General features: G+C 39.8%; 1 protein-coding gene across 1 annotated transcript in view; it reads right to left on the bottom strand.

The window, feature by feature from the left end:
• Positions 1-12,889, bottom strand: part of adgra1b (adhesion G protein-coupled receptor A1b) — a 175,378-nt gene that overhangs the window by 12,047 nt on the left and 150,442 nt on the right. The window contains exon 17 of the mRNA XM_005462956.4: positions 5,938-6,083. Within this exon, the coding sequence (XP_005463013.1) occupies positions 5,938-6,083 (146 nt within the window). The remainder of the gene's footprint in view (positions 1-5,937; positions 6,084-12,889) is intronic.

Raw genomic sequence — 12,889 nt, forward strand, 5'->3', positions numbered from 1 at the left:
TCTTCCATATCCCATTTTATTTTCTGATACATTTTTTGCTACTTTTGTCATGTGACAACAGCTTTGAGACACTGTTACAAATAAGAGGAAGCCTTAAAATCCCTCCTTAATCATAAAACTAACAGAGGACAGAACAAAGTCTGCAAATCACTTTGTTCCCATCCTGTTCCAAGCCTAAAAGAAGCACACACAGATACTTCTCCAAAAATCACAACACAACTTTATGTAGGTTAAGTGTAGCCAGATTCACTTTGCTCTGAAACTTCACATCTATTAAAAAATGTGTGGTAGTCTCCTCATTCAAAACAATTATGCCCCAAATGCTGAATTTGAGTTATTTAATTCCAGGTAATTTTGTTATGTAAGTGCAATGTAAAAAGTTAAATTTAATGGAATCTGGTCAAAAACAAAAATAAACTTGACTGGTATATACTTTATACCAATCATACTTTCCTTAATGATTAATTATTTGAATAAACGAACATTTGATTTTATTTCAGTTGCAGTTTATTCAAAATTATTGCTTCATATTTATGAAGGCAAAGAATCACTTTTTGTTGGAGATAAAGTATCTGAATTTCAGGAGTGGGACCACGCCTCCAAACATGCTCCTTCCGGTTCTCATCTATATATGTCCCCCCCAGTTCTACAAGCTGTAGTTCTCGTTGACGTGCCCCACCCTCCCTCCCCTTTTCAATTCTTTAACTTCTTCACTTCTATTTAGTACATGGGGATCTGCCACGCCGCCAGTCCCCTTCGAGACCTTCCCCAAACTGCAGCTTAATTCATCTCCAAGCCATTCACCTTTATCTACTAAAGCGCTGTCAAACCTCAAATGAGGACGTGGGCCCAGCGAGTGAAAGTGCTCTTTAAACAGTTCATTAAGCACCTGCAGCATCATGCAGCAGCAGGATCCATGTGTGTGTCTCCAAATCAACAGTTTTGCACATATACACTTTACAAAACTTTACAAATATTGTAAAGTTTTGTAAATTATATTTCATGTCACTAATCAAAACACATGGAGGATATAATTGCAAACAGCATTATATTCTTTTCTCTATTTGAGAGAGGTGAGCTGCCAAAGAGTGTCAGTGTATACGCTACAGTCGCTTAATTTGTTACCCGGTGGTTTTCCTCAGGTTGAGTATTGAGCACCATCATAATTGCTGGGACATTTTCCTTTCTAAAGTCACAAATAGTTTTCTGTCATGTCTAGTTTTTCACAGAGTTTCAGTTTTAGAGTTTCACTGTAGGCTATTTGCAGCAGAGATATTTTTAGGTCTATGGATGCTTCCCAAGTACATATAGAACATGACCTCTCAGCAAAGTACCCACTAAAATATAACTATCGCCTTCTTGGTACCATAAGTTACTGTAACTGATAATTACACATGACACACAGACAATAGATTAAACTTGTTTTTATTTATCTATTTATTTGGGTTATTAAGGGACTTTATGGGTGAACTTTTCCCTCTAAAACACACTGCAGCATCTCATGTGCTAGGTAAATTTTAATTGTTTGTCCATCTAAATTAATATGAATAAATTTAAACTACTGTAAAAATATTTAAATGAGTATTACAATACATTACATAATACATTACCTCAGATTTTTCCCTTGTTTCCTGCTATACATTTAGTGTTATTTTACACTTACATGACTGCACTTGTCATGTGAGTTTTCTTTTTGACATCACTGACACCGACGTCTGTTATAACAAGTTTTTATTAATAATTGTCAGATATTTGATCGAGATTCTATAGTGGAAGGGATCCTCTGTTAGGTTTTAGAGGAAAGACCAGCACTCATCACGCCGGATCGCTGTCAGTTAATAGCAAAAACAGAGGCGTTTAAGGTGTGCGGTCCAACATGGTGTGGCAGATTTTTGACAGGGGTCGGTGTAATGGTCGGCTGGATATGCCATCAGATGCTGTCAAGAGTGGAAGGACGGGAAAAGAGGTAGATGAGGAGAAATAGGTGGGTTGTTGGGAGGGGAGAGAAATTGATTTGTCTCCAGCTGCTAAGTCTCATTGCATGAGCCTGTCTGACGGGGAGCATTACAGTCAATCACTGTGGATCAACTTGACTGCTGTGCCACACAATCCCCCCGTCTGCCCCCAGACAAATTATCTCATTCACAAGCAGTGCATGATGGGAGAGCCTCGAGAACATTCCATATTAAACCCCTGATTCACGCAGGTGTCTAAGGATTTGCCTTGCAAGGAAAGTGCTGCTTATAGGTTGAGGGGATCCTTATCTTAGTGGCGTCCGTATCCTCAGACTTTCAGCGACTCGTCAGGAATACATTATTGAGAGATTCGAATTTTAATAATGTCAGACATATGAATCTGCCCCTTTATAAATTTTCCAGATATTAGTTTCGGGTGGTATGGGCAATAAATGCCCATGAGAGTGCTATATTCGTCATAATAATCCTTTTAAACCACCCCACAGACAGCGATTCTAAAAGCAGGTAAGGTGTTGCAGCAGGGTTCATATCCAGTGCAGCTCCACATGTTCAAATCATTTTCTAGTTTGGGGTCGTCTGCTGTATCTCCTGCAAAATATTCTGAAAAGTTCAAGAAAATTCATGCAACTGAAATTTCCCCGCAGGCTTTAAGAAAATGACAGATTAAATGACAAACATACATTTGCTACGGTCTGCCCTCTGTTTGCCTCTCTGTTGCTGCTCTGAAACCTTCCTCTAACAGGATTTCTCATTGAAGCTCCAGCAGCTTCTGCAGCACGGTTGCAATGCGCTGAAGAGCTCACACAGCACCTTCTCACCGCAGAGGAGGAGCGCCACATGGGTCCAAAAGATGATCCTTTTAAATGTGCCAAATGTTAGACGTAAGCAGTAAAGTAATAAAACGAAGAAGTAGGGGAAAAAAAACCCAACACAAATAGCAGAAATTTAATCTGATGTGCGCGTATGTCTAAGTGAATAGGAATTAAAGGGTTAAAAAGCTAAATACATTTAGATTTTTGATAAAGCTTCTGGCTCAGCGGCCTCCTGGGTGACTGCGGTAATTAGTAAAAGCACTGGGGGTGATGCTATGGTAAAGGGCTTTAGTCAATTACTTCTCCGTCCTTCCTTCTCCTCCTCACATTCACCTGCACTCCCTCCAACTTACTAAACCTTTAAGTGTGGAAGGAAAGCTCACACAGAATAACCAAAAGTTGTACCGCATGCATCATACACTGTGTTCTCACATCTATAAAAAAAATCTATAAAAAGGCAAAACATGATGTTTCAGGTTATTTTGAAATGCCTATTGATGAACAGCTAATGAAGGTTTGCAAATGTGTTGATTTACATAGATTCTGAACTGCAACTATCAAATAGTCGATGTTGTCAGACCTCAGTCTAGTCAATGTTGCATTCTTGTGTGAGTGGCAGACATAGTATTTTTGGATAATTAATCCAATAAAACTACTTTAACAAAGCATTTTAAGTAAGAATGGTTATTTCAAAATTAAGTATTTAAACAACTTGGCAATAATGTTATAACAGAAAGCAGCTGTTTCTCTATTACCTTAAAACTGCAGGTGCTTTAAACAAATTGAGTCAATGCTGACTCTTGTCTCGACATAGGAATCAAACCCTTGCCTCTCAGGTGAAACTCCATTGATTAACCTGTAACACTGCCTGCTTTTTGTTTGTCATAGTTGTTCATACTGTCCGTGATTCATGATATACACAAATATTATGGAGATGTATAACAGGCAGTGTTACAGGTCAATTTCTTTTTTAAATGTTTATTTGATTTATGTCATGATCCTTATTTTTGTGTTTTTACAATTAATACAATACATCACAAATACACTTAGATATTCAGGAGAGTGTTTCTGGGCTACAGATTACAAGACTGCAGCGGTGACTGCAATGATTCTAGCAAACAGATCAAAACACTTTCTGGTCAGTCTGCTATAGTTCAGTGAGGCTGTTTCTTAATGTCCTGAAAATATCAGACAAGTTGATTAGCCAGACAAGCTCAGTGGGGAAATTCAGGAAATGCCCTACTGAGAGCTGCTGATGACTGACTGTATACTACATATTCACATTAACCTTGAATGTCACCCCTAACAACAACCTCTATCCATCTTAAGTGGTCTCTCTTCAGGAAATTGGCTGATTACAAGGAATTTAAAGTTCTCTAATCAGTGGTTTATCAGTTTTTCACATGAAGTCACTCCTTACTATTCAACACCCAAGACATTAACATGGGCATGTGGGAGAAATCAATAAGGTGATGCAAAGTGTATAAACAGAAAGTCTTGATAGCCATCTCGCTGTTGACGTTGAATAATGCAAACCAACTGTGTTTTTATTTTCATATAAATTATGCAACACTTGCATGATAGTTGCTCCCCTCTGAAACACCTGAGCCTAAACTAGTGTGAGACACAAAGATGCAAAAGTTTACTCCACAGTAAACTCCACGTAGCTCACACGTGCCCAAGAGAATGGCTGGGTAATCTGACAAACACATATTTGGCTATTTAAAAGCCACTAAGAATTTTATTTTGTTTCCATGTCAAGCTAACAATACTCGTTATCCCACAAAGTCAAAGGGTATGGAGGAGCGGTCTCAAACCTTTTTTGCGCCACGGACCGGTTTATGTCCGAAATATTTTCACGGACTGACCTTTAAGGTGTCGTGGATAAATACAACAAAATAAAACCAGTACTGGTACCAAAAAAGGGAAGATTTATTCATAAGACACGGGGAAAGACCCAGAGAAACTGAGTGAATGATAAAACCGATTAAAAAACCCCCGATAAAAACCGATAAAAACCCTGAAAACCATAAATTTCACACCCAAGCCTCAACTCTCGCGGCCCAGTAACAAACGACTCACAGACTGGCCCGGGGGTTGGGGACCGCTGGTATAGAGGATGCTATGTTGCTAGCTCTGCAAAGTTAGCCTATCGCAAATATGCCACATATTGTTAGCTGTTAGCTTTAGTACGTGCATGAAGGTACTTATCCATAGTTTATTACTAATCACTGTACTGCTGACAATGACAAACTGGCAAAAGGTTTTTCTTCCACCTATAAAGCCAGTGAAAAAAAAAAACCTGTTTGTGAAAAACTACTTCTCACTCCAAAGTGAAAGTGCTGGTCTACCACTGCCTCCATCTGTTAGCTAGTTTATGTTATGGTGTGACTTTGTTGTTCTAACAACTGTGAAAGCTAATGTGCTAAATCCTCAAAGTCACACAATATTGGGAGTGAATATGAAGCTATTTATACAGTGCTTTTCCAGCCTTGCTGATCAGTCAAAGAGGTTTAGATTACAAGCCACATTTAACCACACATTCATACAGCGTTTTACTCTATATAGTTTAAGCCCTTTATCGGCCTTACATCCATGGCCCTTTAGAATCATCAGTCAGCCTAATAGTTGTGTGTTTAACCAGTGGGAGGAAACTGGACTACCTGGAGGAAACCTATAAGGGCACAGTGAAAAACATTCAAACTCCAGACAAAAAGTCCAGTAGATTCAAACCAAATCAACAGTGCTAATCAATGTATAGTGCACGACACATAAAATAGACAACACAATATAAGACCCAGGGGTCTGGGGCGGGACCCTTACTTATAACTGAGTATATCAATCATCGCTGTATTTGTATTTTTACTCATCTGAAGACTTCTTTCGTCAAAATGTGAATGTATAAACCCACTATGACAGTATATCTCAACCTCAGTCAAGTTGTGTATATACAAAAAAATGAAATAAAAAAGCAAATAACTGCGCAGTGAACCGTCCTTGGCCTCTAAAGGCACACACGAAGCAATCAAAGAAGACCACAGAAAAGTACCACACACCCACACAAACACATAAGTGCGCACAAATGTTTATGAACTTTCTGTTGAGCGGCATTCAGGGTTGGGAAGGGTTGCGAGGACATCTGTGCTTACCTCAATAGGGGCTGTTTAGGGCGCGGAGGCGGGTCACTGTCTTGACTCTGTGGAGGCTTCTTGGTCACCTGTTTATAAATGTTCCTCGCCGTCACCCCGAGCCACAGCATGGTTGACAAAGACGAGTAGTGCAGCACGACCCCGACCTGAGATTGGGTGACGGAGGGTGCATCAAGTTACTTCTTTGACTTTGCTGAACTTTTGCTTATACATAATACTGTAAAGTGTGTCTCTGTGAAAAATGTCAGACTTCATTATATCCCTGTAACTCAAAGAAGAAAAGTGTTCAGGATGAGCTGCCACTCCTCTTGAAAAAATAACCATCAATGTCACTCCAAGGGTGTCTCCACAGACGTTTTCCTTAAAGACCTGGCTGCTTTGTGTTATCCTCCACTAAAAGACAATAGTAGAATGATGGAAAGACAGGTTCAAAAAGTGCTATTGAATCATCAAGGTTGTCTAGGATAAGAGCAGCATAGTGAGGTTATACTGGTGGATACTGAGCAGCTCCTTATCAGTTGAGTTAGAGGACACGAGGTGTGCATCGTGAATAACAAACCTGAATATAAATGATAGTCACGTTGACAACTATCAGCGTGTGATTGTTTTTCCAAAAACGCACTGTACACATATCTCCGTTCCTCATGTTTTAATATTCATGAATTATATTTGAATGGGGAAACTAATCTAACTTTGTTTAAAGGCTTTGCTAGCTCACAGACAGAGAGCACAGACATGACAGTTGCAAAAAAAAGACAGAAAGGAGAATGGATAGAGAAGATTAAAATGCACTGAGCCTTTTCTCCAACCAGTCAGTGTGTTCATGATGTACTGGCAACCCGAGGTACCCAATCAAATGGCTTCTCTCCAGCACGAAAGGCCTAGGGACTCGAGCTACCACAGTCCAGATGCTAATTGGAAGTGTCCTTGAGCTGGTTATAGAGAGCAGAGAGTGGGTGGTAAGTCAATCACAGCTTCAGAGTCCGCACTCTTCAGAGCTTCATTAGTGCCAAGAACAGCCAGAAGGGAAGTGTGTTTTTAAATATGGGTTTAATGGGGGAGGAGGGGGTTCTCATATTAACGTACGGAGCGTGACCTGTGATTGTTACTGGCTGATTAATGTCCTGAATATTGTTTTGCTGTTGCAACTGCCTGATCAATCAAATGGCAACAAAACTTTAATGTCCACATCAGCTGAGACAAGTCAGCAATAATAAAGCGACACAGCTATAGTTGCCCATCTGGCAGTTTTTCAAAAAAATCACACACAAGCTGCAGTGTGTGTGTGTGTGTGTGTGAGTGTGTGCTTAAAAAAACCCTATGCTAACATTTTTTTTTTATAATAAAGCAGAATTTCTGGTGTCTTTCAGAACCGAAGGTGGTCACAATTATAGCTGTAACCATTGGTGGCTGGAGCTATTTGTGACCCTCTGTATTCGTTATTGAGTCTGTGAAAGGTGCATAATTTAGACTGGTATATACTTGAGGGACCCGACTCCTAAAAACACAGCAATATTTTGATATTTGATGTTTTACTGTTCAGAGCTGGTGTGTGCTTTCACCTGATGTGCCATTGTTAGCACAGAATTTGGGTAAATACAAAATTTCAGTCAATAATCGGATCAGTGAGCAGCAGCACAATGATCACACAGTTAACAAAACAGAAGCTGGAAGCAGCCCAGGAAGCCTGATCAATGTGTCCCCATTAAAACAGTCACCGCTTCCGTCTCCTCAAAGTCCCTCTTTTATCTCGTATGGAGATGTTGGTGAGACATAAAAAAATGAACACATCACAAAAAAAAAGAGTGGCTTGATTTTGATTTTGATTTGTCGGCCACTTTCCTCCATACATGTGTGGTCAGTGGAAGAAGAGTAGCAACTTGTCAAAGCACTAGCGTGTCCTTCTGCAGTATCAATACACAGTGCAAGAGTGAATCCCAGGATTCTTCAAAATCCTAAACACGCACTACATCATGTAGGATGGGTAGCTGGCTAGGTTTGCTGGGCTTTCAGATAAATGGCGTTTCATGACCGACTAAATTAGCAACAGATGGGACAAGAAACAGATGAGAAGTCAGTTTTTACCCAAGTCAGATTCAGTAGGAACAAAACGTCTTGACGCATTCTCAATCATCCAGGAAAGTAAATCTCCAAAAGTTGAATCTGTTCATCTGGACGTAGCGTTTTGTGGGAGAAACGTTTCGTCACTCATCCAAGTGACTTCTTCAGTCTCAGCTGACTGCAGGTTTCCCCAAACCTTATAAACAGTACATTTGCATAATGACTGAAACCAGCCCACTGAAGGAACAATGGGCTGTGAGGTCAGGCACAACACAGAAGAGCAACCTCATCAGGCCAGGACTCTGCAGTTTATTTACACCTACAGGCCAGAGGACACTCTTTCAACGATGAGGATGTACACATCCTGGACAGGGAAGAACGCTGGTTTGAGCGCAGAGTCAAGGAGGCCATTTACGTGAAAAGGGAAAGACCATCTCTGAATCGAGGAGGGGGCACAAGGGTACATCTTTCGCCATCTTACAATGCTGTGATTGCAGCCATTCCCCAACCCTCTGTGAATGGTACTCATGGCCATTGATCAGTGTTCTTTGATCAATGGGTTTTGGTCAGTGATTGTTGATCAATGGTCATGGGAATTTGCATAATTATGATTAAGGAACTGACCTCACAGCCCATTGTTCCTTCAGTGGGCTGGTTTCAGTCATTATGCAAATGTACTGTTTATAAGGTTTGGGGAAACCTGCAGTCAGCTGAGACTGAAGAAGTCACTTGGATGAGTGACGAAACGTTTCTCCCACAAAACGCTACGTCCAGATGAACAGATTCAACTTTTGGAGAGTAGGAACAAAAGTATCATGTGAAATTCATTTTAAATTAATAAGGAATCAGCATCGTTTTTGTATTCTCACCAATCCTATAAGTGTCTTGTTGACAAACTAAAATAAAAAATAAACATGTTTTTTCATCTCATAAACCACCATTAATGGTTAATAGAAACATTTATCACAAATGATCATAAATCATTTCTGATTTCGACTTATTTTCACACACATTGTATTTCCTGACCGCGAACCTTTTGACCAGAACTGTATGTAAACTACAGTGTATTTAGTTTTTTAGAATTATAATAATTTATTAGACACTCTTTGTATTAGATGATGGTGAAGGCAAGAAATCTGTTTTTTTCCTTCCCTTCAAGGTGACTGTTGTGAAATATATGACAGAAAATGAGGAAAAGCAGAATAATAAGGCACAACAATAATATTGTAAGTCTAGAAAAGCATGTGTGCTCTTTATACCGTCTGACTGGAAATCACAATAATCAGTTTCATAGTATTTTTTTTCAGTGTCCTAGTCCCTGAAAAATGATTTGAAATTTGAATAAACATTATCATAGTTCTGGAGGGAAAAGAAATGTGGAAAATAACAAGCGATTAAGAATTTTCAATGAACTCTACACTACATTTTTATTTCAGTTGATATTGTCAGATGATCTGTTTTAAAACATTTGGCACAGACTAACAGTGCACTACCTTTAAAGTGTTTTATCTTTTATCTCATCTTTGTTATATTGTTTCCAAATTATTTTTGGTACATGGGTAACCAGTCTACTCTGAGCTATTTATGTATAGGGAAACTTGGGAACAGTCAATGTAGACCCAATGGAAATCACTGCTATACTGTAATACCTTCTCTCCCTCTCTCTCTCTCTTGCTTTCACAGCTTTTGCCATCACAACTAATTTCACAGTGCGGTGCTAATTAGGGAAATCCTCTGTATAGCATCTTTAAGCTGACACTTGGATGTAACCTCAGATCTAGGTCATCCTTAGCCAAGTTCTTTTCTAAATTAATAGGTTATTTAACACCGGTCACACTCAGTGAACAATCATCTGCGATGTGTAATCCAAATTTTGATGGTCTGAGGTAACATGAGGTAAGTCAAGTGGAAACAGTGGTATACTGTATGTTGTTCTTCTGCTTAGCCCGGGCAAGCAGAAAATGTAGTGTGACAGCTAGGGTGTTGCTCAAATCAATGATAAAGCAAGCCTTGTTTGAAGAAAAGATAGAAATTGAGATTAGAGATGACTTTGACTTTGAGGCTGTAAAGACACTGGATGCTGCATAGCGACAGTGCCACAGTGGGTGGAGTAGCGGTGCACGACTGAAGACTGGCATACAGATAGAAGAACAGGCAGACGAGTATGGGATGCAGGTGTGGAAGGAAAAGGAGGGGGTGGGGGGGGCGTTGGAGGGGGGATGGGTGAAGACTGGGTGGGGAGTGCGTGCTTGAAGTCTTGCGAGAACTGCCAACTCTAGATTCAGAGCTCCTTGAAGTTGCTTCGTTTGGAGCGAGAGCATGTACTTATTTGTCCCCCTGGGAAGGGAAAGGGGGGTAAGTGTGTGCGTAAGGAGGTTGGCGGGGTGATCGGGGGGTACAGTGAATTTAGCAGGCAATGCGTGTATCCGTGTGGGAATCTGACTGTGTATATGCTTCGTGAGATCACACATCTCCTCAAGCATTCCTGTAATTATCCCAAATTGTGTCTGGTGGGGCCTGCCTCGATCCCAGTGGGATTGAAGACAATCTGGGCTCCTTCCCAAATCTGCCAAGAGTGATTTTGCTAGCAGTGATTAGGTAAAGGAGGAGCATCAAAAAGTATTCAAAGGCCCCAGGACAAAGTTGAATAAATGAATGAAAGGTAGGTACGTTAAAAACCAGCGGCAAGGTCAGCTAAATTACACAGCTCCATCAGAAAACTCTGCACTGATATTGCGGGAAAGCAGGAGATTGTGGGTGGCTACATAAGTAGAATTCGAATAACAACCTTTTTCTAATAAGAAATAGGTTTTAGAAAATAATAACATTATTTATTGTTCTTTCAAAACATTAAACACTGATGTACAATTCAAGGACAAACCTTCTAAAAGAAGAGAAAAAAACATTTAGAGGCAACAGATTATTGCAACAAAAGCTTAATGTAGTAAATTTAAAAATGCTTAGGTATCTAATCGAGTGAAAAACTCAAAACATGGACACACCAGCCAAAGTGCTTGTTTACAATGCCACAACTCAAAAGCATATAGAACAACATATAGCTCATACTAAGTTTAGCTGATTTTTTATGCAGATGACACATTCCTCAATATGATTGAATGTCATTCATTCTTCTCTCCTCTGAAGCTTGTACTGAATGCTGAAAAGTCAATGTCTCCCAGCCACCTATAGACTCAGTGGTACAGAAACTAAACTTCATCCAGCTTTTAAGAAAATGAGGACTAAATGGCACAGAAACAAAAGATAACAGTTGAATTCTTATAGTGAAATTGCTCATGTTTCTGTGAGGACCACCATGTTCTTCTGTTAAGAGATGTCTTTATTCTTACATTGCTGCACGGATAACCTTCAACATTAGGCTATGCTACATGCTAAAAATCTAATTGTGTATTATTTGAAAATATAACTTTGCCTTCATATTCATTAGAAGAAGATAACCACATTCTCTGTTCATTAAGATCTGCAAAAGGTACATCATTACATCACTTCTCTTCTCAAATTTAAAACCACTGTGCATCTGAGCTGTGCAAATAGTTCTGAACTTGATCTAAATTGCACCTTATTCGTAAAATAAATGATAGAAGATTTGAATTTCTTATCCCTGTGGGTGTTTTCTTATGTCAAGTAATCAAAAATGATTTGATGTGCTTCACTAGACAAAAACTAGTTAAGTTACTCTTGTGTCCCTTTCACCATTCCTCTAAGAGTAAAGGGACAAATACCAGCCATTTTGTGTCAGTTACCATCGTACGGGAAGACTTGACGGCTGTGACACAAGTGGTGACTTTTTTAAGACATGCCTGTCAGCGAGCCTCGTGCTAGACAACTCAAGAAAAGCTGGCTATATTTCAGCAGAGGTAGAGTTGTTACACTATGGAATAGGAGGCCACCTAAAGTGCTTGTGACAGCAGAAGAAGGAGTTGAGTCCCAAATGTGTGATAGCGCACACAAAAAATGGAGCATCGGAGGCCAGCTGATCCAAACAAGTAGTGACTGAAGACAGTCTAAACTGTGAGTGAGAAGTAGAAAAGAGGTGTACATCAATCTCTTTGTGGCTACATACAGTAAATGCCCCCCTGCTGAGGTGAACTGACAGTGGAAGATGCTCTGCTCCAGCTGATGTTTCATGCTCACTACTGAGGTCGGTCAAGCTATCAATCAAATGGATAGGAAATCCACAGGGACCATATGGTATTCTAACCATGTAAAAAAGTTAAAGGAGAGACATATTGTTTTTTATTCTCACTTTCATTCTTTCTGACGCTGTCAACCATCGCAAACATCAGAGACACAGTTCAATAACACAGCAATTATGTCAGGAGCCTCTTTGATTTTTCCAGCTTCTTTACAAAGTCACATATGTTGACATTTTAATTTAATATTTTTCATGGGTTTCTGTAAAAGTTAGAGAGGGGGATGTTTGATATATTGGACAAAGAGTGTTTAATATGGAGCTGCCAGGCATGAAGAAAAAAGAAGATTTGCCAATATAGAGAAGGAGGAAATGCAGGGGATTGGTATAACAGAAGGATGTTAGAACAGGGTGAGATGGAGGCAGATGATCCACTCTGGCGATCCCTAAAGAGACCAGCCGAAAAAACCCCAAAATTATGTATGGAGGAGGTCAGTGAACAACAGTGAGTGTCTACAGCCATCTCTAAAACATGGTGGAGGCTTTATCATTGTTTTGGCTGCATTTTAGCCAGTGCTGTTTGGGATCTCATCAAAACTAATGAAATTATGAACACAGGAAAGTGGCGATATGTGGATCCACCACGCAAAGCCATCTGGAAAACATCTAATCAGTAATGGCTTTATTTTTCAGCATGACACTGAACCAAATGATAAGAGTAGAATGGCAGGCAGAGCCTTC

The sequence above is a fragment of the Oreochromis niloticus genome, linkage group LG13, assembly GCF_001858045.2.
Source record: "Oreochromis niloticus isolate F11D_XX linkage group LG13, O_niloticus_UMD_NMBU, whole genome shotgun sequence".
Lineage (NCBI taxonomy): Eukaryota > Metazoa > Chordata > Actinopteri > Cichliformes > Cichlidae > Oreochromis > Oreochromis niloticus.